The 24,715-nt window shown below is 42.5% G+C and overlaps 2 protein-coding genes across 2 annotated transcripts in view; one reads left to right on the top strand and one right to left on the bottom strand.

Moving 5' to 3' along the window:
• The first annotated feature begins 912 nt into the window (after window positions 1-912).
• On the top strand, window positions 913-7,253 carry dnttip2 (deoxynucleotidyltransferase, terminal, interacting protein 2). Its single transcript, XM_072439508.1, has 7 exons — window positions 913-1,043; window positions 2,376-4,390; window positions 5,183-5,321; window positions 5,498-5,593; window positions 5,739-5,903; window positions 6,012-6,121; window positions 6,923-7,253. The coding sequence occupies exons 1-7, from the start codon at window positions 969-971 to the stop codon at window positions 7,020-7,022; spliced, it is 2,700 nt and encodes an 899-aa protein (XP_072295609.1). The 5' UTR covers window positions 913-968; the 3' UTR covers window positions 7,023-7,253.
• Window positions 7,226-24,715, bottom strand: part of spata6 (spermatogenesis associated 6) — a 22,465-nt gene continuing 4,975 nt past the window's right edge. Inside the window, 5 exon segments of the mRNA XM_072438070.1 lie at window positions 7,226-7,806; window positions 9,041-9,186; window positions 9,516-9,556; window positions 9,692-9,791; window positions 23,523-23,954. Of these exon segments, the coding sequence (XP_072294171.1) occupies window positions 7,698-7,806; window positions 9,041-9,186; window positions 9,516-9,556; window positions 9,692-9,791; window positions 23,523-23,954 (828 nt within the window). The 3' untranslated portion in view covers window positions 7,226-7,697.

Below are 24,715 nucleotides of genomic sequence, written 5' to 3'. Positions count from 1 at the left end.
TTTACAGTTGATAGACTACTTTTCACTATTATCTGGAAGTATTAATACTATATCTTTCTAATACTTTAACTGTACTGAAAAGTAAAGTACCGGCAGCGATGAGGCAAACCACCGTCCCATATTCTGGGACTGTCCTGTGATTCAAAAGTTTTGGACTGAAATTAAGGATGCACTGCGGCCATTTTTTGATATTGCCATTCCTCTTGATTTTATAACCACCGGTATGTACTTGCCTGGGCCTGAGGACTCTTGTCATGACACATTAAACACTTACCTTGCTTTGGGACATACTCTTGGCAGATTCTTGGCAATAAAAAAAAAAAACATACTCTTGGCAGCGGCTAAGGTCATCACAAAAGCATGGATGACACAAACTGGATAGACATTACATTAGACACATTCAAAACATTTAAAAACTCATTCGGTATTGAACTGAAAATGGACAAATTTGAAGGACTATGGACTAAGTGGGGCGTTTGGTTGGGTTTATGTGTGCCTTGATTTCCCCCCTTCACCTTTTGGCTGTCTACCTATTTAGATTTTTGTCTTTATGTCTGAAAACATATAAAACTTTTTTTTTAAAGGTGAAAAAAAGTACCTTTCGAGACTACCAGGAATAGACACTAGTTTATAGAAGTTAAATGTTGCTAACGATAAAGTAATTTATTTTTTAAAGAATTGATTGATACCATAGATGCAGACTAGAGACTGTTTACTCTGCCATCGTCTGTCTTACCTGTTCAAATCAAAATTATTTGTATCAACTAAGACTAAGTAAATCTAATATCACGGGACACAATGCTGAAACACAACACAGAAGGTGAATATGTGTGGAAACATTGACGCGGTGCAACCATGGATCTATTGGGTGCAACTTAATGCAAAAGAAGATCGTTTTAATTTCGATTAGTAATGTCTGAGCTGAAAGCGGAAGTAAAGCGGAAGTGAAGCGGCGTGGATCGTTCAAGATGGTGGCCACCAGGAGAGGAGTCCGCGTGAGCTCTCCGAGTAAATCAGACTCCGATCAAACCTCTGCTGCTCAGGTGTGTGAGATCAAAACTATCTGCGATGTGTCACGATAACGTTGCGTTTGAAAATGAAACAAATAAAGCCAGAGGCGGTTCAGAGAGAGAGAGATGTCCGTGACTCACGTGGTGCGTAGGCCACAGTTTATAAACTTTTAACACAATCCATTCACAAAACAAGCACCGTTTCCCGATTAAAACTTAGAGTGAAGTCGTAATGTTATAGCTATACGTTTAATGATAGAGATGACACTTAATATTTACCTGGTTGTCGTTTGATACTGCCACGTACAATTGTTGTTTTTGTGTTACAACCATACTGTATGTAGTGCAAGAAGGGCTCACTTTTGTTACTTCCAATACGTAACTTCACAGACAGAAGGGACAAAATAAATGTATGCGTTTTTATTTTTAAATCATTATGGGTTATATCTCTCTTAATTAAGGTGACCAGGTTTGCGTCTCCACAAACCTTAATCTTCTTAATCTACTTCTCCGTGGATAATGTCAAGTTAATGTATGGGTTTTGTGTGGAATTTCTGTGGAATAAGACAAGTTAAGTGTCACCTCCAGAAAGTTTCATACTGTTGCTTTCATTAAAAGTAAAATTACAAGAATAATTTAAAAATACAGGCATACATCTTGCTGAATAATCACCCCCCAGCCACTTCCAAGTCTCAAACTATCAAGAAAAATGCTTGCACTTTTCAGTCCAGTTAAACGTGTAGTGGTGTAGAAACTTGGTACAGATGTAAAAGTAGAAACCAGCCACTGTACAATTCTTTCACATTTGTACTTTCCACCATTAGTTGCAGCAGCCATCTTTGTTTTCTCATGCTTATGTTGCGATAAGACAAATTTGAGGAGTAAATTAGCATAGAATAGAATGGAGAAATAAGTCCCCACCCATCAGTTGTCCGTATAAGAAAGCATAACGTCAAATGTATCAGAATATTCTGTATATGCGACATTTGCTAAACGACATCATGTTCAACATTGTCGAAGTTTAGTCTATACAGACTGTGGGAGGCGAGGATCGTTCTCAAGTTCTTTATTTGATGAAAACAGGGAAAAACAGTAGCATGTTCGTCTTGCAGCTGAGATTCAACTCTCCACAATATTTAGCTGTGTTTTATATAGCTGTTGCTTGGTTCTGATCAAATGGCCTGACGTTCGCTTTAAGATTGTTTAGACTAGTCCACAGATAGAAAATGCACAGAAAGTTCATTGTGACCCCCAAATGCAGTAAGATCGTCGTGACACATGATAAATAGGACACAGACATGACAATAATTTGATCAATATCCACAACACTCATGCCGTACTAATGTCACTGTTAATTTACCCAAGGCCACACCATCCACCGGACGAAGGACCAGGAGAACCGCCAACCCCCACGAGAGCCCGACTCAGACTACTGTGGAAGAAGCCAGCTCCGAGCTCCAGAAAATAACACACAACAGTGCTGCCCCAAACTCTGTCAGGAAAAGATGTACGAGGGCCGCGAGACTGCACAGTCCAGACAAGCCTTGCACTCCAGTGGGCTCTGTGCACGAGGGGGAGATCTCAGACCTTGAATCAAGTTGCTCTGCTCTATCCGACATCGAAGCACCAGTGACCTGTAAAACCACGAGGAAACAGACGCGTTCAGTGACAAAGGAAGAATATGTGTCCGAGGTGGAGTCCTGCTCCTCTGTTGCGTCAGCGGCTAAAGTCCGGAGGAGCACCAGGATCAAGCCATTGTCCGATGCCTTGGACTCTGCCAGTGAGGTGAAAGATGATAAAACTGAGCCAGAACCATACACGCCTACAGTGTCTCAGAGAAGTCGACGTTCAAGAGCAGCGAGAAGACCGCAGATCGAGTCCGAGATGTCAGATACTGACAGCGTGACCGGCGATGTGCCAAAATCCGCCACACGCAGGTCGACACGTGCCAGAGGAAAACCTGTTGTGCCACTTAATCTTGATGATATACTAAAAAGCTCCCCGTCTCGAAAGACGAGGGCCACAAGCGCCAAAGGGGAAAGTGTCTCTGGGCCAATGTCGTGTGACTCAGAAGGTTTTGAATCCGGGCCGTCCTACAGCAGGGCAACACGCGCACAGAGAAAGTGCACAGTTAAAGTCATCGACTCCGACTCAGACCTCACAGATATCGGTAAAGCAGAGACTCCAAGTAGAAGCAGGACTGGTTCAGGCAGCAGCAGTCAACAAACCCCAGTGTTGGCAATAGCAGGCTCAAATAAAAGTCTCTGTGTAGTTTTAGAAAAAACTCCAATCCCACCTGATGGTGAAAATTTGAACGATTCACGGTTAGAAAGCACAGTAATGGACGTCGACTGTACATTGATAGAAGAGGAAGATAAAAAGGAGTGCATCACATCAGCTGAATCAGAGCAGGCAGATGAAACTCCTCCAGCAAAATCTAACACTGAAGAAAGCAGCATTAATTCTCATTTCGAGTCAATCCCAACAACTGACGAGTCCGCAGAAATAATGGAGGACCACCAGGAGCCTGCAGAAATAATAGAGGACCACCAGGAGCCTGCAGAAATGGCAGAGGACCAGCACAAGCCTGCAGTTATGGCTGAAGACCAGAAGGAGGAGCTGCCTGCTGAAAGTATGGTAGAGAAGGCTTCAGAGCTGGAGATGATGCAGGAAACCGTTGAGCCTTCAAAGCCTCTCGAATCAGCCTCTGTTACTACAACATTTGATTCTGAAAACACAGAGGTTAAGGATGAAGATATGGAAGTGGCTAATGCTGACGCAGACATTTTAGACGATAACAAAAAAACGGAAGAAGGTGATGATGATGTGGAAATGCCAGAAGTGGACACGATGGCGTCTATGTCAGTGAGTGGAGAGGTCCAGCAAGTGGTGGAAACTGTTAAAGAGTCTTTATGTCAAATAGAAGAGGAGCAAGAAGAGCCCACGCAAGGCACATCCAGTCAGCAGCACCAGACACAAGAGGTGCAGTACTTCGAGCAGCCACTTCAGGGTGCTGTTGTCCAAAGTAAAAATGCCATCAGCCTTTTAGACAGCAGTGACGATGAAGACGAGGATGACTTTGCAGATGAAATTGGAGAAAGTCCTGGAGATGAAGAGGAGGATTTGGAAACTAATGACGGAGTAGTTGAGACCAGGAAGACTGAAGATTCTAAAGCAGTCGATGGACTTTTTATGATCGACACAAGGCCTGGGCAAGAGACGAATGAGCAGTACTACAAGGACCGGTCAAGAGAGGAAGCCCAGGCCGCACAGGAGGCCGATGAGGAAGAGGAAGATGATGAGTTTGTGGATGAAGAGGGAGACGACGACTATGATGATGACGCAGCGGATGTCCTCTTCTCCAGCAGAGACCCTCAGGCGTAAGTGTCAACAGCAACATATTTAATTTTGAGTGCGACTATGGAATCCTAACAGAACTATGTCAGAAATAACTTACCTCAAAGTCATTCCACAGTCATTCCACAAAGCCACAACTAAGTGCACACGTAAAATCAGGAAAGTATTGCACACACACACAGGTGGGCAATGTAAAAGTATTTTTGAACTTTAATTATAATTTTTTTTATCTCTCGTTTTGTGACACATAAACCTCGACCAAGACATTTACAGGCACAGTCCTGATGCAAGAGTGTGTTACTGACCGTGAATGAAGGGCAATGGCTACAATTTAGCGTGTTTACAGTGTATCATTTGTGTTCATTAACATGACCAAATATACTATAATAACTTGATCTTAAATGGCACTGATTCAAAGCACGTCTTTTGTTTATATTTATTAAGTTAATAATAATGGAAAAATTAAATAAATGGTTTTAATAAGTGAAGATAAAAGCAATCGGAAAAAGTCAATACAAGGTGTAAATAATAATAATTTATGCTATATTCCCACTGTATTTTTGTTCTTCTCTTAATAACAATTTAGTTCCTGGACATATTTGATTGTATTGGTGATGGCATGTGTACAAAGAGAAAGTGCTTCTATAAATGACTAAAGGTTAGTCATGAAGACGAGGAATATTACTTCAATTAGCTTTCGAGTCGAGTCGTTGCTCATAAATATTGTCATTTAGTTTAAACCTTTACAAGTCTTCCATAGTGTGTATTTTTGTGGCAACATGATTTCTTACTGTGTTCATTTGTGTTTGTTCCAGCAAAGCGTTGTCCAGTCGTATTGACCCAGGCCTCAGGATGAAGGAGCTCGGGGGTTTATACATCAGTTTTGATGGCAGTAAATCAAAACCTGTCTCCAGCTCACAACAAAAAACAAAGGAAAAGAAGATCCAAGATGAGGTAAATAAGTAATTGATTTTTCCCATCGCAGGTGATTTGCCATGCAGCCCGAATAATAAACGCCGTAGTTATGCAAGGGCGAGCTAATCCAATTACAGCAGCAACACTTTCGTGCACGGTTTCCCTCCACTTCTTTGGCCTTTTATGTGTTGATGCATTTTTGTTGTGGTCCACAGGTGATGCAGAAGAGCGTGATTGGTCCTGACTTTGAAAAGAAAGACGCTGTTCCCCCTTACAACGAATCCAAACAAGCCCTTAAACTCAAGCGCAGAGTAAGTTTTACCAGAACCTTTCCAGACGAAGACTTTTTGGTCTGCAGCCTGGCAACGGCAAACTTTAGGCTTGCTGGTGGACAAATAAATGTTTTTAGTTTGATTGGTTTAAAAAAAAAATGTGCCTGTTTATTTCTTGTTTTAGGCTGAGCGGGCGAAAACCTCGGGAGATGCCTGGTTCAACGTGAAGGCCCCAGAGATCACACAAGAGCTGAAGGGAGACCTGCAGCTGCTGAAGATGAGGGGCTCTATGGACCCAAAACGCTTCTACAAAAAGAATGACAGAGATGGATTCCCCAAATACTTCCAGGTTTGCCTTTTCAGCCGTGTGTGTGTGTGTGTGTGTGTGTGTAGTGTGTGTGTGTGTGTGTGTGTGTGTGTTAAACGACTCAGTGGTCATGTGTTATCGCTGTCATAGATGGGAACCGTTGTGGACAGCCCAGTGGACTTCTATCATTCCCGGCTTTCTAAGAAGAACAGGAAGAGGACCATGGTGGAGGAGCTTCTGGCTGACGCTGAATTCAGACAGTAAGTAAATAAGACCATTTGAACAGCAATGTGTTGTCATCCAGGTCCATCACGAAAGAAAGTTGAATTCTGTTTAAAAAGGGTGTGTTCGCTTCAGTGTAGTTAGCTTCTCCTTCAGACGGCTAATTCAAGAGTGATATAATGCTAAATTAACTTGAATGAACATTCAATCTTGTTACAACCGTGTTTCCTCATGATTAAGTTGTACATGTTTGAGTTCCTCCTGCACTGTCCTGCAACTTTTTTTCACCCATCTCCTAGCCCCGCCCACATCCCTGTACTTAGTTGAGATTATTTAAAAAAAAAAAAATCAGACTAACATGTTTGGCTCTAAAACAAAAAACATGTAAATGACCGTTTTGCTGGTTGTTATCATGAAATTTCACTATGAAGGGGCGTGGCTTATTGGCTTGAACAGGAATTCAATGCGCCTGTTTCTCTTTAATAAAGTCAGTGACCCACCAGAATGGAAAAAGCTACGAGTGTTATGTCTCTGTCACAACAATTCTATCCATGAGTGTAAGGATCCGTTTGAGTCAGTTTAGTCCTGATGTAGACTTGGTTTGGTCCTGTTCAGTCCTCGTTTAGTTTGGTATGGTGTGTGAAGGCAGCTGCTGTAACATATTTCCCCTTGTTTTGGTCCCAAAAATTAAGTATTGTTAATTGCTATGTAATATGTCCCAATTCTTCCCCCTCAAACCCAGCATGTCGTTTTACTTTAAATTATGTATGTTTAGCTTATTACAATTGTCAATCGAATGAAGTGCTTTTGCTTAAAGCATTTGTTTCTTCTAAAAACAGGAAAAACAAAAAGAAGTTCCAGACGATCATGGCGGAGAAGGCGGCGCAGGCAGCCGGCGGCAGGAGGCACAAAATGAAAGGCAAATTCCATAAAAAGTAAAAGGAGGACTTGGCTCAGCGAGACGAGGCGTTAGTGGATCCTGATATCTGCTCCAGTTGGACAATGACTGCGCGAACGCGCAGCAGAAATTATGGATGACCAAAAACATTTAATTATTTTGTATGTGTGTAATAACATATGAACACGCTTATGGGGTGTAAAGGAAAGACCTTTCATGAGCAAAGATGTCTCAAGATTCTGACCAACATTAAAATATTGTTTTTAATCAAACATTCATTTATTTCTTAGAAAAAACCATGAATACCAACACGGTGTAAAAAACAGTATTACATAATGAAGACGCTGCCATGAAATATTGTGAAATTAAATGATGAGCCTTAATTTAAGATGAACGTCTGTGTCCTCGGCTCTTTCATTCTGGATTACTTCCTTTCTCATCTCTTAAATTTCCTCGGTCTTTTGAAAGAGCTGGCTCTCAGCGGTGGCTCTAGGCTTCCTCCTTGTTAGTCTTTTGTGTCGTGAGAGTTGAGCCCTAAACAGCTTACATCCTCCATCTCTTCCCACACACAACGCTGCTGCTCTGTTCCACATTGGATTTCACACATGGCCTTGGAGAAATTAAGACAACGTCTGTCTAAAAGAGCGCAGTCTGATTTTATGTGAATACCACAGTTTGGTTCTCTGATTATAGAGTTTCCTGTCACATCAGTGAGCTCAGAGTTCACCTGACAACTCACTGACGGCTTTGTGAGTCTGAAGGATTCTCTGGACTCGTCTGTGAATCTGCTCACTGTACGATGGACTTGGCTCCAGGGCCTGAAATCTGAAAAAGAATATAAAACCAAGATGCAATGATCAAAAATAAACCTTTTGATGCAATGATAAAAAACTATTTCTATATTTTTCCAGACAGAATAAATACAGTGGTTGTTGTGTAAACTTAAACGTCGGTTGCAGGTATTCACTTTGTCCACTAGTCTGTGCTCTAACATAAGCAGGATTCAGATGAATACTTTCCCCATCTACTGGCATCTATTGGGTGACAACGTTTGGGCATTACATGATTATATACATAACATTTTCTTTGTTACTATATCCCAGTGCATCAAAAGTAATATTACATCTTGAGTTTCAAATTCCATCCGTACTAGATGAGCATGTTTGCTGGCCCAGACCTCGAGGAAATAACGGTCTGTGATGGACAGACAGAAGTGAGCTGTAAGAAATTTCAGTATTGCGTCTGGATCACATTTATTTGTTGAGCGCGGGGCTGTAACAAAGTGCAACCTGGGCCTGGCGCTGTGAACTGAGGTTTCATCTAATCAGATAAAGCTACTACCTGCTTCTAAAAGTCATCAAGGACAAATCATCCAGACACATGAATAGACTGGGGCTTAGGGGCCAAACGCTGCCACTGGCATCTATCATTTTCTCGGTACATCAGAGAAGTGAGGGGAGACGTGCCTCTCTCTATGTCGGAGAGAATCTACACCGACTGGCTGTAATCTCCTGCCCTGCAACCCGTGTCGCGTTTTCAATTGTGAGAAAAGTATCATTCATTTCCCACAATTTACTTTATGGTTTAAGATTGTCTATTGATTTTAATGTTTACTTATGGACTGAGCGGAGGAAAGGGAGCGGCTACAAACAAACAAACGCTACATCGCTCTCATTGGTGTGTTCAGCTCACAGCTGCCATGATCGATGACAAGGTCTCTCTGAATGTATTAAAGCGTGCATCGGGTCAAATGCATCAGACTCCAGCTCAAACACAAATCAATACCATTTTACTCTTTGTTTTCCCTTCGCTCTGCCTCCGCTCTCAGTAATGAACAAACATGACAAGACATCAGCCTGTGTAATTTAAAAGGTGGAGGGGAATTCATCCTGGCTGTCGGCTGTGATCAAAATTAAAGATCGGATGTGTAAGTGAAGGCGCTTGTAGCGAGCTGGTCTTCTCACAGCTTGTGAGAAATGAACTAAAGAGAAAGTGATAAACCAAGTGTTTTGTATGAAAGAACAGTCTGATACACAAACACTGCTATTTAAGTCTGTACCTCTCCTTTAGAGAAGAGCGCGGCGCCTCTGATGCGTTCGGAGACCTTGACACATTCAAACGGGCCTCAGCTGGGCTTTTGGGGTGGGCCTCATGTCTGGAGGAGGTCCCAGGAGAAGACTGGGTCTTCACATCACTCCACTCCATCTGAAAAGTGCAACAAAGAGCAGAAAAAACAGCTTTGTTCATGTTTTTAATAGAACTGCTCTTAACTACAGATGTTTGGGAACTGCAGTGAAAACGTTAAGGTCATTTTACAGAAGCCTTTTACGTATTAATCAACTCGTTATTGAATGTGATATTGGATTAAATTATCCCAACATCTGTGCCACCAGTCACAGTCCGGTTTTAATTATGTCTAAATGCTTTGCTTTTGATGGGACAAGGACACTGGGCTGTGGAGCACTTTACTAGTTCTGTTCTGTCTCACTTTAATTCAGATAAGCCGGGGAAAACAGCTCAGTTTAACGACTTACTCTGTCTGCTCGCGGCCTGTAACTCCCCAGGAGAGAAACATCTACAAGGACAAACAAGTCTTTAGCAAAAATGGCTCTAATTGCATTTTAAAACATTTTACTTTGTACTGAAGGAATACAAGTCGCACAAAATAAAAGACGTAAATCTGTTAAACCAGTGCGCCACACACATCTACCTGTGTGATCCTCTGTGAAGTAATTGAGGCGCTGAAGTGGTTCGTCATGTGGAGGGGGCGGAGCAGACTCCATCAGTGATGTGTTTGTGGACAAAGGGACCTGCCAGAAAAATAGTCATTAGTCACAGAAAACTACAGTGGCTCTTCCTGTAACCAGTATATTCAAAACTTCAAAATAGATTAAAAAAAGGTAACATCATGATTAGGGCTAAGTGCTATAGACAAAACTTATTATCGCAATGTCTTTGGAGTATTCCGATAACGATATTCAGACAATATTATGTCAATCTGAACTGAAATGTGTTTTAAAATATGCCTTTAAGCGTGTTAGTCGAGGTTTAATCATCAGACAAATGTGAAATCATCACAAAAGTGCAGAAATATAACCTTCTACTCTTTACAACTTAACTCACTTTCATTTAAATTTAGAATCAGCTCTTTTTGTAGCATTTTTCACTAAATGATAAGCTAGATTTGAATATTGAGTTCATCTTCAAAACAACATTCACAGTATAATCTACATGTTGATATACGGCCCACCTTGAAACATGATTCATTCATTTCACGCCATATAGTGTTTGTTGTTAATTGTACCATTTGTAGCGGCGCATATTCTCGGCTGAGGCTTTCATCGATGATGCATTCACCGTGAGGCCCTGCTACTTCATTACGTATCCATTTGTTAATTGCAGCTTGACTCTCAATTACCAGGGTTAATTGTCAACATTATTGTCCCCCAGGAAAAGTGGGAAAACAGGCTGTTCTGCAGTAATATGCCCGTTGCTGTCTGGTGGATTTCTTTTGGTGTGCCATAAACAAACAACACACACAACCTAATCAGTTTTAATAATGCATGGCTGGTGGGTTTCATGTTCATAGGTCTGAATTGGATTTGATATGAATAAAAGACAAAACCAGGGCGAGGCAGCGAGGGCGGGCAGAGGGAAAACCAGGCTCTGCTTGTCCGCGTGTTCCCCTGGGCTCCGAGATCAGAAATTCCACTTCCCTTTTATATGCAAATGTGGAGTTGGAGTGATACAGCTATAATTAAAGTGTTAGTAAATAACAGTGTAGCAAGCTAACTACAGGCCTTATGCTGCTCAGGCGGTCGAGAACCCCTGGGTGAGAGTAATAGGCCATAACGCACGTTCACTTACTTTCATGTCAAAACCCATTAAGCGCACAGGTTGTTCTGTTTTTGTTTTGTTTCAGTACACTAGAGGGTGCTGTTGTTGTGTAAGTTAATGTCTTGGGCGCTTACTGTGTTCTGTCCCTTTAAGAAAGTGAGAGGTAGTTAGGTCATGTGACACTATCAGGAAGTTTGGTCAGGAAGTGAGGCTCTGAAGCACATTGTTGTTCATCTAAGTTATCCACCAACATCTGCATGCATCTTATGCCTTTGTTAGCATCGTGGGTACGTATGGATGTGTTAGTTAAAGATCTTTATGTGTATATGATTATTTTATTGCATGTGTTTGAAATGAATGTGTCTGATTGATATTTGTATATGTTCCAGTTTCACCATATCTTGAACCATTAAACCTGTGGACTAAGAGCTACTGTCTTCAGAGTCTTGATGTCAAGAAGGAGTTTAGCTGGCTGTCTAGTTATATATCGCACGTATGGCGAGGGCAGTACAGTGAAACCACGGCTCTCAAGCGGGCAGGATAACGCAGTCCAGGCTGGAAAACGAAGACAACACTGTCCCACGCAGTAAGTGGAACGTCATCAGAGTAAAGAGGAACATTATCATCACACAATGGATGAGAAATCAGCCTCATACAAAACACGATCATGTGCTTCAATAAGATCAAGTGTGTCAAATGGATCGGCTGCGGCAAAGGCCAGAGCAAAGGCAGAAGCAGCAAAAGCACGCTTTGCATATGCTGAAAAAGAAATGAAACTGAAGTTAGAAAAGGCTAAAGTGGAAGCATCCATGGAAATGCTCAACTGTGAAAAAGACTGCTGCAGCTATAGCAGAAGCTGAAGTCCTTGAAGCTGCATGTGATTTGGAAAGTGAAAAGCACAGTCTTGAGCTAAAGTTGGACTCAATGCCTTCTCTTGAAGCGGCAGAACGCACCGAAAAATATGTTGTTGAGCAAGCCAAAGCTGTGGAGGCAAGAACACAAATGTGGGATGATGAAACACCTGTAAAAGTGGAACAAGACCCCACCCACAGCAAATTGGATCTAACTTTAAAACCTGAGGCCAAACCTTTTATTCCACTACAAGCAAGCACTGATTTGCCATCACTCCATATTACCCCGCATACATCCCGCTCATACAATGATGAGTATTTCTCCAGGCCACGTGAAGTCAGGTTTCAAAACGACAATGCTACACATGTGCATGCTAATTCACCAAAGCTAAGCGGTGATAGCCAAAATGTGAATGACTTAGATTGGCCCGTCGTGAGCTTGTGGCTACAGGCTTGCTCCAATTCAATGATAAGCCTGAGAACTACAGAGCTTGGAAACGTTCATTCCTAACTGCAACTGATGGTTTGAACCTCTCGGCAAGTGAAGAGATGGATCTTTTGCTGAAGTGGCTTGGCAAGGAGTCTTCAGAACACGTTGAACGGATAAGAGCAATACATATCAATCGCCCTGAAGCAGGCTTGGAAATGACTTGGCAAAGACTTGAGAAGATCTATGGTTCAGTTGAAGTTATAGAAGAAGCTCTGTTCAAAAGACTTGACACCTTCCCAAAGATGACAAACAAAGATTATTCAAAACTGACAAAACTGAGTGATATGTTGATGGAGCTGCAGTCTGCTAAGGATGAAGGGGACTTGCCCGGCCTTTCTTTCCTCGACACGTCAAGAGGAGTTAATCCGATTGTACAAAAACTCCCTTTTCGTCTGCAGGAAAAGTGGACAGTAGTTGGCGCTGCCTACAAGCGAAAAAATTAAGAGTCTTCTCCTCCGTTTTCCTGTTTTGTGGACTTTGTCAGACAAGAAGCCAGTATTATCAGTGATCCAAGTTTTAACTTCATCTTTCACGCTGACACAGGCCCCAGATTGGAGAAAACAATCTGGACAAACAGACGGCGGGAAGTTGCCGTGCACAAAACAGAGGTGTCTCTAGGGGGAGCCACAAACACTGGCCAACCTCCAACAAAAGCTGATGACTGTGACAAAATATGCCCTATTCACAGAAAACCACACCCATTGCGCAAGTGTCGTGCATTCAGAGAAAAGTCTATTGAAGATCGCAGACAGTTTCTAAAGGAAAATTATGTGTGCTTTAAATGTTGTTCTTCATCATTTCACATAGCAAAAAGTTGTAAGGCCAAAGTTCAATGCAGTGAATGCAACAGTGAAAGACACACTACTGCAATGCATCCTGGACCTGCACCTAGTATTGGAAAGACTGAGCCCCCTCCTGAGCATGGCGGGGAGGAGAAGGAAACCGAAGCTCATCTGCAAGACACAAATGAATCTCAGCCACATGACACCAACAACTGCACAGATGTGTGTGGTAGAGGCCAATCAGACCGCTCTTGCTCCAAAATATGTCTTGTTAAAGTGAATCCAACTGGCCAAAAGCACAAAGCGGTAAAAATGTATGTCATCCTAGATGAACAGAGCAACCGGTCATTGGTTCGTTCACGATTCTTTGATCTCTTCGGTGACCAAAGCTCAAGTGCTCCTTATACATTGAAAACATGTGCTGGAATTAAGGAATCAAAAGGAAGGAGAGCTAATGAATACGAGGTGGAATCTCTTGACGGAACTTTCAACATTTCATTACCAAGTCTTATTGAGTGTAATGAGATTCCTAACAACAGAGACGAGATTCCAACCCCAGACGCAGCTCTTAACCATCCACACTTAAAGTCACTGGCTCCTCAAATACCAGACATCGACCCTGAAGCTGAGATCATGCTCTTACTAGGGCGAGATGTAATCAGAGTGCATAAAGTCCGCAAACGAGTAAATGGTCCAAATAACGCACCATATGCACAGAAGTTAGACCTTGGATGGGTCATCGTTGGCAATGTGTGCCTTGGAGACGTTCACAAACCACTCAGTCAACACCTTTTACACAAACACTACAGTGCAAGGTCGACCCACTCTCTTTCAACCCTGTCCTAACGTGTTTCAAGTAAAAGAAAGATACAGTGATGCCCAGATTATAAGTGGATCTCCTCAGTCTCAGATTGAAAACACCTGTGAGCCAGACCATCTCGCATGCACAGTATTCAATCGTACTAAAGATGATAATCAAGTGGCTCAATCGATTCAGGATACACAATTCATGAAAGTAATGGAACAAGAGTTAAAAAAGGACTCCAACAACAGTTGGGTTGCACCTCTGCCATTTAAATATCCACGCCGACGCCTCCCCAATAACCGCCCTCAAGCGTTAAAGCGCCTGATGTCTCTCAAACGCAACTTTGAAAGAAACCCAGATATGAAAGACCATTTTCTCAAGTTCATGGATCAGATGTTTAAAAATGGTCATGCAGAGTTAGCCCCACCTCTGGCTGAGCAAGAAGAAGCATGGTATTTACCAACATTTGGTGTGTACCACCCAAAAAAACCTAAAAAGATCAGGGTGGTGTTTGATTCTAGCGCCCAATATGAAGGTGTTGCACTCAATGACGTTCTGTTGTCTGGACCGGACATGAACAACACCTTGCTCGGTGTGCTCATACGTCTTCGCAAAGAAGCAGTCGCCTTCACTGCAGATATAGAACAAATGTTCTACTGTTTCTTTGTCAGAGAAGAAGATAGGAACTTTCTACGGTTCTTGTGGTTTAAAGACAACAACCCCTCAGAAGATGTTGTGGAATGTCGGATGCGTGTCCACATATTTGGTAACAGCCCATCACCAACTGTAGCTATTTATGGCTTACACCAGTCTGTTCTGAGCATTGAGATCCAGGCCGACCCCGATGTCAAAGACCTTGTGATGCATGATTTCTATGTCGATGACGGACTGAAGTCCATGCCAACAGTTGAGGCTGCAGTTGACCTCCTAAAAAGGACGCAAGGCACTCTATCCAAGTCAAACTTGAGGTTGCACAAGATTGCATCGAACAACAAACAAGTTCTGGATGCCTTTCCATCGAAAGACCATGCAAGTGATCTCAAAGATCTTGATCTAGAGGCAGACATAGTTCCAATGCAGCGTAGTCTTGGACTTAACTGGAACCTCCAAACAGACTCATTCTCCTTCAGCGTTTTGGACGAAGTAAAACCTTACACTCGACGAGGTGTCTTGTCCACCATCAACAGCCTTTACAACCCTCTTGGGTTTGTATCTCCAGTCTCCATCCAAGGCAAACACATCCTAAGAGAACTTGCCATCAATAGCGGGGACTGGGACGCTCCTTTGCCTGAAGAGATGAAGGATGCCTGGGCATCGTGGAGAGCGTCTTTAACAGAGTTGTCCAATCTGTCAATCTCCAGACCTTACACTGAAATTTCACCATCCGCAGCAGCCAGATGAGAACTTTGTGTCTTCTGTGACGCTTCCACAAAAGCCATTGCTGCTGTTTCATACCTAAAAGTCACAGATATTGCTGGTAACAACCATGTGGGATTTGTAATGGGTAAAGCCAAGTTATCCCCTCGTCCAGAGCATACTGTGCCACGACTGGAGCTGTGTGCAGTAGTTCTTGCTGTTGAGTTGGCAGACTTAGTTTCAGCTGAACTGAACCTTCCATTTGACGCAGTGAGCTTCTACTCAGACAGCAAAGTAGTCCTGGGTTACATTTGTAACGAATCTAGACGTTTTTACGTATATGTTAGCAACCGTGTTCAGCGTATTCGCAAGTCGTCCCATCCGAACCAATGGTTTTATGTGCCCACAGATCAGAATCCTGCAGACCATGGTACATGATCTGTCTCTGCAAGCCCTCTGGAACACACAAACTGGCTCACGGGACCAAGGTTTTTGTTGTCTTCCGAAACTCAACACAGAAACGACTCCTACACTCTGGTTAAGCCCAATTCAGACCCTGACATCAGACCTCAAGTGTCTACATTAAGCACTACAACGTCTATCAATCTGTTTGGTTCCCAAAGATTTGCCAAGTTTTCAACTTGGAAGACTGTGATTCGTGCAATCAGTCGCCTTATTCACATCTGCAACTGCTTTAGATCAACCGTGCCAAGGACAAGCATCTGTCGAGGCTGGCATTACTGTAAAGCAATGATCACTGTTGAAGAAAAAGCAGCAGCTTCAAGAGTCATCATACAAACAGTGCAGAAAGAAGTCTATGCTCAGGAAATAGAATGCATTCACAAAAACAAGGAAATTCCTGCAAACAGTCCTCTCAAACGTTTGGATCCTTTCATTGACCCTCAAGGCATGCTAAGAGTGGGAGGTCGTCTACACCATTCTCTCTTAGAGCAGAATGAAAAGCATCCACTTATTATTCCTGGAAAACATCACATAGCGGTTCTACTTATCAGAGAGTACCACGAACAGGTCCACCATCAAGGCCGTCTTATCACCGAAGGAGCAATACGCGCTGCTGGATTTTGGATAGTAGGTGGAAAGAAAAAGGTGTGCAGCATCATTCACCAATGCACAACCTGCAGGCATCTCAGAGCTCCTGTCGGTGTCCAGAAAATGGCCAATCTTCCTGCAGATCGTCTTTCTATGGACCCACCTTTTACCAATGTTGGACTTGATTTCTTCGGCCCTTGGAGCGTGTCCTCACGGCGAACTAGAAGAGGCTTTTCACAGAGCAATGAGCGTACGAGCGGTTCATATTGAAGTTATTGAGTCTCTGGATACGTCATCCTTTATCAATGCACTACGTCGGTTTATCGCTGTTCGTGGCCCTGTCATACACATTCGTTCAGACCGCGGCACTAATTTTGTTGGTGCAAGTAAGGAGTTGAAGATTCCCTCAAACATTGATGGCACAACATTAAAGACTTTCCTGACAAACCAAGAATGCTGTTGGACCTTCAACCCTCCACACGCCTCTCATTTTGGAGGATCATGGGAGCGTATGATTGGTATTGCAAGAAGGATTCTCGACTCAATGTTTCTTCAGCTGAAAGACAAACTCACGCATGAAGTTCTAGTAACCTTTATGGCAGAAGTTGGAGCTATAATTAATGCCAGACCGCTTGTTCCTGTCACAACGGACCCGATGGATTCATTCATACTCACCCCAGCTGCTCTTCTCACACAGAAAGTGAACTGTGTCCCTGCTCCCCAAGGTAACTTTGATGCTTCAGACTTATTCAAATGTAAATGGAGGCAAGTCCAGCATCTTTCCAATATTTTTTGGGATAGATGGCGCAGTCCACTCGTCCAAACATCAAAGTTGGATCTATTGTTCGCATGAAGGACAGTCAAGTAAAGAGAAATCAATGGCCTCTCGGACTAATCACTGAAACCTTTTCTCAGTAACGATGATAAAGTGCGTTGAGGTGAAGATTGCCAAACCAGGAGGGACTACACTCTTCCTCAGACCAATAACAGAGGTTGTTCTCCTGCTCCCGCCGGACTGTTAATGCTTATTGGTTTATGGTGGCATTTAAATCATGCCAGGCGGGGAGTGTTCTGTTTTTGTTTTGTTTCAGTACACTAGAGGGTGCTGTTGTTGTGTAAGTTAATGTCTTGGGCGCTTACTGTGTTCTGTCCCTTTAAGAAAGTGAGCGGTAGTTGGGTCATGTGACACTATCAGGAAGTTTCGTCAGGAAGTGAGGCTCTGAAGCACATTGTTGTTCATCTAAGTTATCCACCAACATCTGCATGCATCTTATGCCTTTGTTAGCATCGTGGGTACGTATGGATGTGTTAGTTAAAGATCTTTATGTGTATCATACAACCCTGCTTCCGAAGAGTGCACACGCTTTTTCGCTCGCTCCGCTTGCTATCGCTGCTTTCCTTATTTATTTTGCTTTTTAATCAGTTTTTGTCTTCCAAACATTTTTGCTTTAGACTTTTTCAAGTAAACCAAGGATTTTAAGAACATTTTTCCAGTTTTAACGACATATCTGACGCCAGCGACATGTCCGGGAGAAGAAGTGAGAAAGACTGTGAACGCTGTCGGAAATATCAACAAGAAATTAATGAGCTGAAAACACGGATATTTGTTTTGGAATCTGAAAAAGTTCTTCACGATACCATTCCTGTGTCAACCGACGGTAAGAAGAGCACACTTTTTACAAGAAAAACTGCTACTTTCAACCTAAACCGCAGTGACTCTGTGTCGTTTCCAAAACTGTCTAAAAACCAGAAAGACCAGGCTGTTTCTTGGAACAAACTTGGAGCAAAGCCTAAACGATACAAAGATAAGGTGAAGTCACCTAAAATACAGCTCACAAACAGATTTTTACCACTTTCAGAGATGGAATTAAATGAAAAAAGGAAAGATGACGTGGCTAAAATACAGCGAGAAGGATCTGTGCCACAAGCCAAGGTCATTGTTTTAGTTGGGGACGGCGCGATAAGTCACGTGACGCATGAAAAGATAAACACACATTCTTTTCCAAGCGCCACTGTTTCTGAGATAACGTCACTCCTTCCAAATATTATGGCTAAGCATGGAGGAGCTAAACAGCTGATTGTGCACGTGGGTGCAGTGGACATGCGGCGGGAACAGACTGAAGTTTTGAAAAAAGACTTCTTGAAGTTATTCGACGTGCTTGATAAAATGGAAATCAAAACATTCATAAGTGGACCTATTCCAAACATCGACAGGAGGATAAACAAGTTTAGCCGGCTTCTTCAGCTGAACACATGGCTGTCCAAAGAGTGTCCCCCGAGAGGACTACACTACATTGAGAACTTCTATCTATTCTGGAAACGAGAGGACCTGTTTAAGAGAAATGGCCCCCACCTATGCAGAGGTGGAGTGAGGGTGCTGACAGAGAACCTGCTCCACGCTCTGAGGCATTGGACTGGGCCTGGACAGGGTCCTGAGCAGATAGTTAGAGAAGAGAGGAATGAGAGAAGAATTCCTGCTCCATCAGCCAGAGACCGAGCCAATGTTTCAACATCAAAACCACCACAACCTCAGCCTCCACCAAAGGATTCATCAGCAGCTGCTCCACCACCACCAGCAAAGGATTCAGCTCCAGCTGCTCCACATTCACCTCCACCGCCTCCAGCAAAGGAACAATCTTCAAAGGCCTTGGACCCATCTGTGACAAGCCCAACAACATCCCTGTCATCGCCCCTGCCTTCACACCAGCCCTGGGTTCCCCCTGCAACATCTACTCCCACTAAAGATTCTTCATTCTCCTTCTCATCTCCACTCTCACCCATGGGCCTTCCCAGCCATTTTGAAAGTCTGATCAAATCAGGCATTAAGATGGCTCCACTCACGCCCAATATAGCAAGGGCTATGTCAATACTTATCAACTCTTCCCTGCACAAGCCGACTACACCAACAAAAGCCCCACCACCCATCCCCCCTCGTCTCTCACCTGGTATCTCCCATAGCTAGGATGCACTGGGTCTCAGCGTTGCCGGGACTTATTGTCATATTAAAAATCAAACCAACCCGGGGCCCTATGTAAAAAGAGCCCCCCCTAGTGCTATTTCTGTAGTCACATCATCACAGAGATGGAAAAACAAAATGCGAGTCAGGCCCAATCTGAGAAATGTGATTCATATTCCCTGTGAAAAGATAAAGCCCAGTCTCACTGAAACTAGTCTGAAACTTGCTGTGCTAAATGTCAGATCCTTATGTAACAAATCTCTCTTAATTAATAATTTTATTTCTTCTTATAATCTTGATTTTATGTTTTTAACTGAAACATGGCTTGACAAAAACACAGGAAATGTAGTTCTGATAGAATCTGCTCCACCCAACTTTAAGTTTGAATCTGAAACACGAGAAAACAAAAAAGGGGGTGGAGTCTGTGCTGTCTTTAGAGATGAAATAATTACCCGCAGGTTGTCTTTTGGGGTGTTTTCATCATTTGAGTATGTATCCTTTAAAATGGAGCTAAAACGGTCTCCATCCATTCTCTTCATTGTTTTATACAAGCCTCCCCAGCACTGCCAAAGTTTTATTGATGATTTTACTGAGATGCTTTCAGTCATATGCACAGACTTTGATGGTTTGGTCATTACAGGTGATTTCAATGTGCATGTTGATAATATTTGCGACAGAAACGCTAAAGAGCTTGATGCTGTCCTTGAAACCTTCAGTCTTACTCAGCATGTGAGAGGCCCCACCCACAGCAAAGGACACACTCTAGATCTCATAATTACAAAGGGGGTAAATATTTCAAATGTTAATGTGATCGATGTTGCTCTGTCTGATCATTTCTGTGTCTTCTTTGACCTGTCTGTTGGTCCTGCAGTTGTTCAGAGGAGACACATAAGTGATGGCACAGGTGCACTGTTTATGGAAATGATAAACTTCGAAAATGTCTCATGTTCTAATGTAAATGATTTGTTGAACTCTGTTACATCTAGTGTTTTGAATGTTCTGGACACCATCGCCCCTATAAAGGCTAAAATGGTTAAAAATAAGCAGAAGGCGCCGTGGAGAAATGATGATTCGGTCAGGGCACAGAAAAGGGAGTGCCGCAGGGCCGAACGGAAATGGCGCAAGTCAAAGCTCCAGGTTCAAAAAGAGATTTACAAAGAAAAGCTGAATATGTACAACCTAATCTTATGTAGAACTAGGGAAAGATATTTTTCTGAAATAATTGGAAGCTGCAGTAACAACTCGCGTGTCCTGTTTGCCACAGTAAACAGATTAACAAACCCTCCAGCTCAGCTGCCGTTAGAACTCATTTCCACATCCAAGTGTAATGAGTTTGCATTATTCTTTAATGACAAAGTTCAGGGCATTAAAAATGCTATAAATCCCACAATGCAAAAAATTACCCTAAAACCACCAAGACACTTAGAGCTGACTCACTTTGCACCAGTAACTGGCAAAACTGTCCATGAGATCATCACCAGTCTGAGTTCATCTACATGCTGCCTTGATGTGTTACCCACCAAATTTCTAAAGTCTGTGCTGAACAGTTTGTTAGCACCACTCACTCACATAGTTAACATGTCGCTTCAATCTGGAACATTCCCAATGTCTTTGAAAACTGCGGTCTCCTAAAGAAGAGCAGTCTTGATGCCGCAGTACTGAGTCATTACCGGCCCATCTCTAATCTGCCATTTTGGGGCAAAGTCCTTGAAAAGGTTGTTTACCAACAGCTCACAGATTTCCTCTTAATAAACAACTCATTTGATGTTTTTCAGTCAGGTTTTAGACCTCATCACAGCACTGAGACTGCTCTTGTCAAGGTGACAAATGACATCCGCCTGAACACTGACACGGGCAAAGCCTCAGTCTTAATTCTGTTAGATCTGAGTGCTGCTTTTGACACTGTCGATCATGGGATCCTCTTACAGAGACTAGAGGACTGGGTGGGCATCACTGGCACTGCCCTAAACTGGTTAAGGTCCTATCTGGAAGACAGGAAGTACTTTGTTGAAATTGGTAGCTGTGTCTCAGACCACATGACCCTGACCTGTGGAGTGCCCCAAGGGTCAGTCCTGGGTCCCCTTCTGTTCAACCTCTACATGCTGCCGTTGGGTCAGTTGATACGCAGTGAAAATGTGTCCTATCACAATTATGCAGACGACACTCAGATCTATGTTTCACTATCGGCAGGTGACTATGGACCAGTAGATTCACTCTGTCACTGCATCCAACAGATCAGTTTGTGGATGCAAAACAACTTTCTCCAGCTGAACTCAGACAAGACTGAAATAATCGTTTTTGGCCCACAGAAACAAAGAGAAAGTGTTAGCGGTCACCTCCAGAGTCTCGCTCTAAAACCTACAAACCAAATTAGAAATCTGGGGGTAATAATGGACTCAGACTTGAACTTTAATAGCCACGTCAAATCAATAACATCAGCAGCTTTTTACCATCTAAAAAACATTGCCAAAATCAAAAATATAGTGTCAAAACCAGATTTAGAGAGACTTATCCACGCGTTTGTCTCCAGTAGATTAGACTACTGTAACGGCCTGCTCACTGGTCTCTCCAAACGAGCTGTAAAACAGCTGCAGTACATCCAGAACGCTGCTGCTCGGGTCCTGACTAGAACCAGGAAGTATGATCACATTAGTCCTGTTCTCAGGTCTCTGCACTGGCTCCCTGTGGCTCAGAGAATAGACTTTAAAGCAGCTCTGCTTGTGTACAAGTCTCTCCATGGCCTAGCACCAAAGTACATCTTGGATATGTTAGTGCCATATGAACCATCTCGGACTCTGAGGACCTCAGGGACCGGCCTCCTGCTGGTGCCCAGAGTCAGGACAAAACATGGGGAATCTGCGTTTCAGTTTTATGCAGCTAAAATCTGGAACAGTCTTCCTGAAGATGTGAGACAGGCTTCTACTCTGACAATGTTCAAATCTAAGCTAAAAACTGTTTTGTTTAGCTGCGCATATGACTAAAAGGATTTTTTCTTTGCACTCTTCTCTTTTGTTTGTGATTTTATTAGTTTAGAAAATCAGTTGGATTGATAATTTTTAATTTAGTTAATTTTATTGTATTTCTGTAATTTCTTTGTGATTTGAATGCATTTTTCCTGCTGTGAAGCACTTTGAATTGCCTTGTGTATGAAATGTGCTCTACAAATAAACTTGCCTTGCCTTGCCTTGCCTATGATTATTTTATTTCATGTGTTTGAAATGAATGTGTCTGATTGATATGGTGAAACTGGAACATATACAAATATCTTGAACCATTAAACCTGTGGACAAAGAGCTACTGTCTTCAGAGTCCTGATGTCAAGAAGGAGTTTAGCTGGCTGTCTAGTTATATATCGCACGTATGGCGAGGGCAGTACACAGGTCATAGCAATAATTAGGGATGGGACGATATTGTTTTGTCACGATTCGATTCTTGTCTCGATTCTGTTGGGTCTCAGAAGAGCAAATAACTGTCTCATGTTTTCGTATTTTCCTTAATCTGGTTTGAAGACCTTTTTCCAGCTGCATCACGTCGTGTCAAACATTTTAAACTTTTAAATTGATTGCGATCACATTTGCAATTGATGATTGTATTTTAACATTCTTTTCAAACATTATAAATAGTCCAGTAGCTTAAACATTTGAGACAATGGCTAAACTAGAAATATACTGTATTTTGGAACATGTCTAACATGTGAAACCCTAAACGCTCTACAAACAAGATATTTTGTAGTTTGTAGAGACAATTGTGTTACTTCAATACTTTGTGACCATAATAAACTGCCATTTTGATTTTTTTTGTGATAAATACCTTAACTCTTAATTATTCTTCCTAAATTGCTCCGTAAGTTGCTTGATTACGTCACTTTTGCTCAAGGTCATTTCTGTAAAGTGGCTCCATGTTTAGTAACTCATTAATTAATTTGATACCGCTTGTTCCCGTCAGGGGTCGCAGGTGACCGAGCCTATCCCAGTGACTTTGGGTACTTCACATCCTTTTTTAATCAGTATTAGGTATAATTTTATGAACAGAGGTCTTATCTGCTCATAATCCTTCTTCTTTGGACCTTTTAGACACTCAAAACTGAAAATACCTTATAATTTGCTTTATAATAGTACAGTAGTGGCCACTTTGTCCAAAACACACCACATACTGCGTATTTTGTCTTTTATCGTTATCTTTTTTTGCTTTCTAAATGCGTGAATCTTTTAGACAGGCGATTTGATTCAAATCTGACTTTCTTATTCAAATCCAATTCAGAAAGAGAAACATTGATTACCGGTAAGTTGGGTTTGTTTGTTTGTTTGTTTGTTTGTTTGTGGAGGGAAGGCTGAGTAACTGCTACGGTGTTTGCACTCTCCATGAACTGAAACCTTCTCAGCAGTCTGTGTCTAATGCTTTGAGTTGGACATACAGAGAACGGCGGAGGGTTGTTGAAGGTCTTCTTGAAAAGGTGCGGGCCTAGCCGGAGGTGGCCGAGTCTCTGGCCGGCTTCATCTGAGAGCTGGCACATCCTGCGGTGAGTGTAGGGAGACGGCGCCCGAGCCCTGGAGGACGCCGTGGGCCGCAGGTAGCCCCGGTCTTCTCTCACTTCAACGGCGGCGCGTCTCTTCTGCCGTTGTTTTGATGGAGACGGAGGACGGGAGCGAATAGATGTGGAGTTCCAAGAGTCATTCAAGAGCTCAGCCTTTGCGCGCCGGAGTTGCTTCTCTGTTTTCAAAGAGGCAGAGTTCCCGTCATCACTTGCGGGACTTTGCCAGCTGGAGTGACAAAGTGGTTTGGAAGATGAAGACATTTTACCCGTAGCGCCTGGGGACAGAGATGCTCTCAGCGGAGAACATTTGCTCTGGGAACGAGAAAATGAAGAAGAAAAGAAGAAAAAAAAAGAGTCAAATGTTAATATATTGTGTTCAGACACTTCAAAGTCGGAAGCTGCATGTAAAGGCCTTTCACATTTCTCCATAGACCACGCACTTGTTCATTTATAAGAGTCAGCCATTTTAGCTATTAAAGGCAGCTGTGCTCGGTCTTGATTCAGACACGTTTTCCCTGGACACAAGCATTAAACCATTAGCTAAATCATTCAGCTTAAGTGTTACGACAACAGCAGCTCTGTCTGTGCACTGCCATGGAGACAACCTCGGCACAATCTCTTCAATAACTCTAATGGCCACTAATATCATTCTCCAAACGCAATATCCCACTTCCTGCGGGTAATGCCAACTGGGGATAAATAAGTTTAGATAAAATGTTAATTGCATTTGATGGCCATCTCCAGTCTAATATAATAACGAGGCATTACCTGGCTGTAAAACAAAGATAATCTAAAAGCTAATTAGGGAAATTGCGGGGTAACAAAACATTTTAAGAGAAACTAAATGATGAATAAATCTCCATTAGAGCTGACATTTGAGTAATATTTAATTTAATAGAATTAATGGAGATGTTCTTGGCCTCAAACGCTGCCGTCTCTGACTTCTGTCACTTCTTTGTCCTGAGAACTGTCACTTCTTCACTTGTGATGGAGATAAAGGTTTCTCTGATGAGGGACTGATGACCCATGGACAAACCAAATGCTGAATTATAAATTAATAGAAAGATACTGCT

This window comes from Eucyclogobius newberryi, unplaced genomic scaffold (assembly GCF_026437365.1).
Source record: "Eucyclogobius newberryi isolate DKJ021-1_F unplaced genomic scaffold, fEucNew1.0.hap1 SCAF_9, whole genome shotgun sequence".
Classification (NCBI taxonomy): Eukaryota; Metazoa; Chordata; class Actinopteri; order Gobiiformes; family Gobiidae; genus Eucyclogobius; species Eucyclogobius newberryi.
This window is presented reverse-complemented; position numbering and strand designations above follow the sequence as displayed.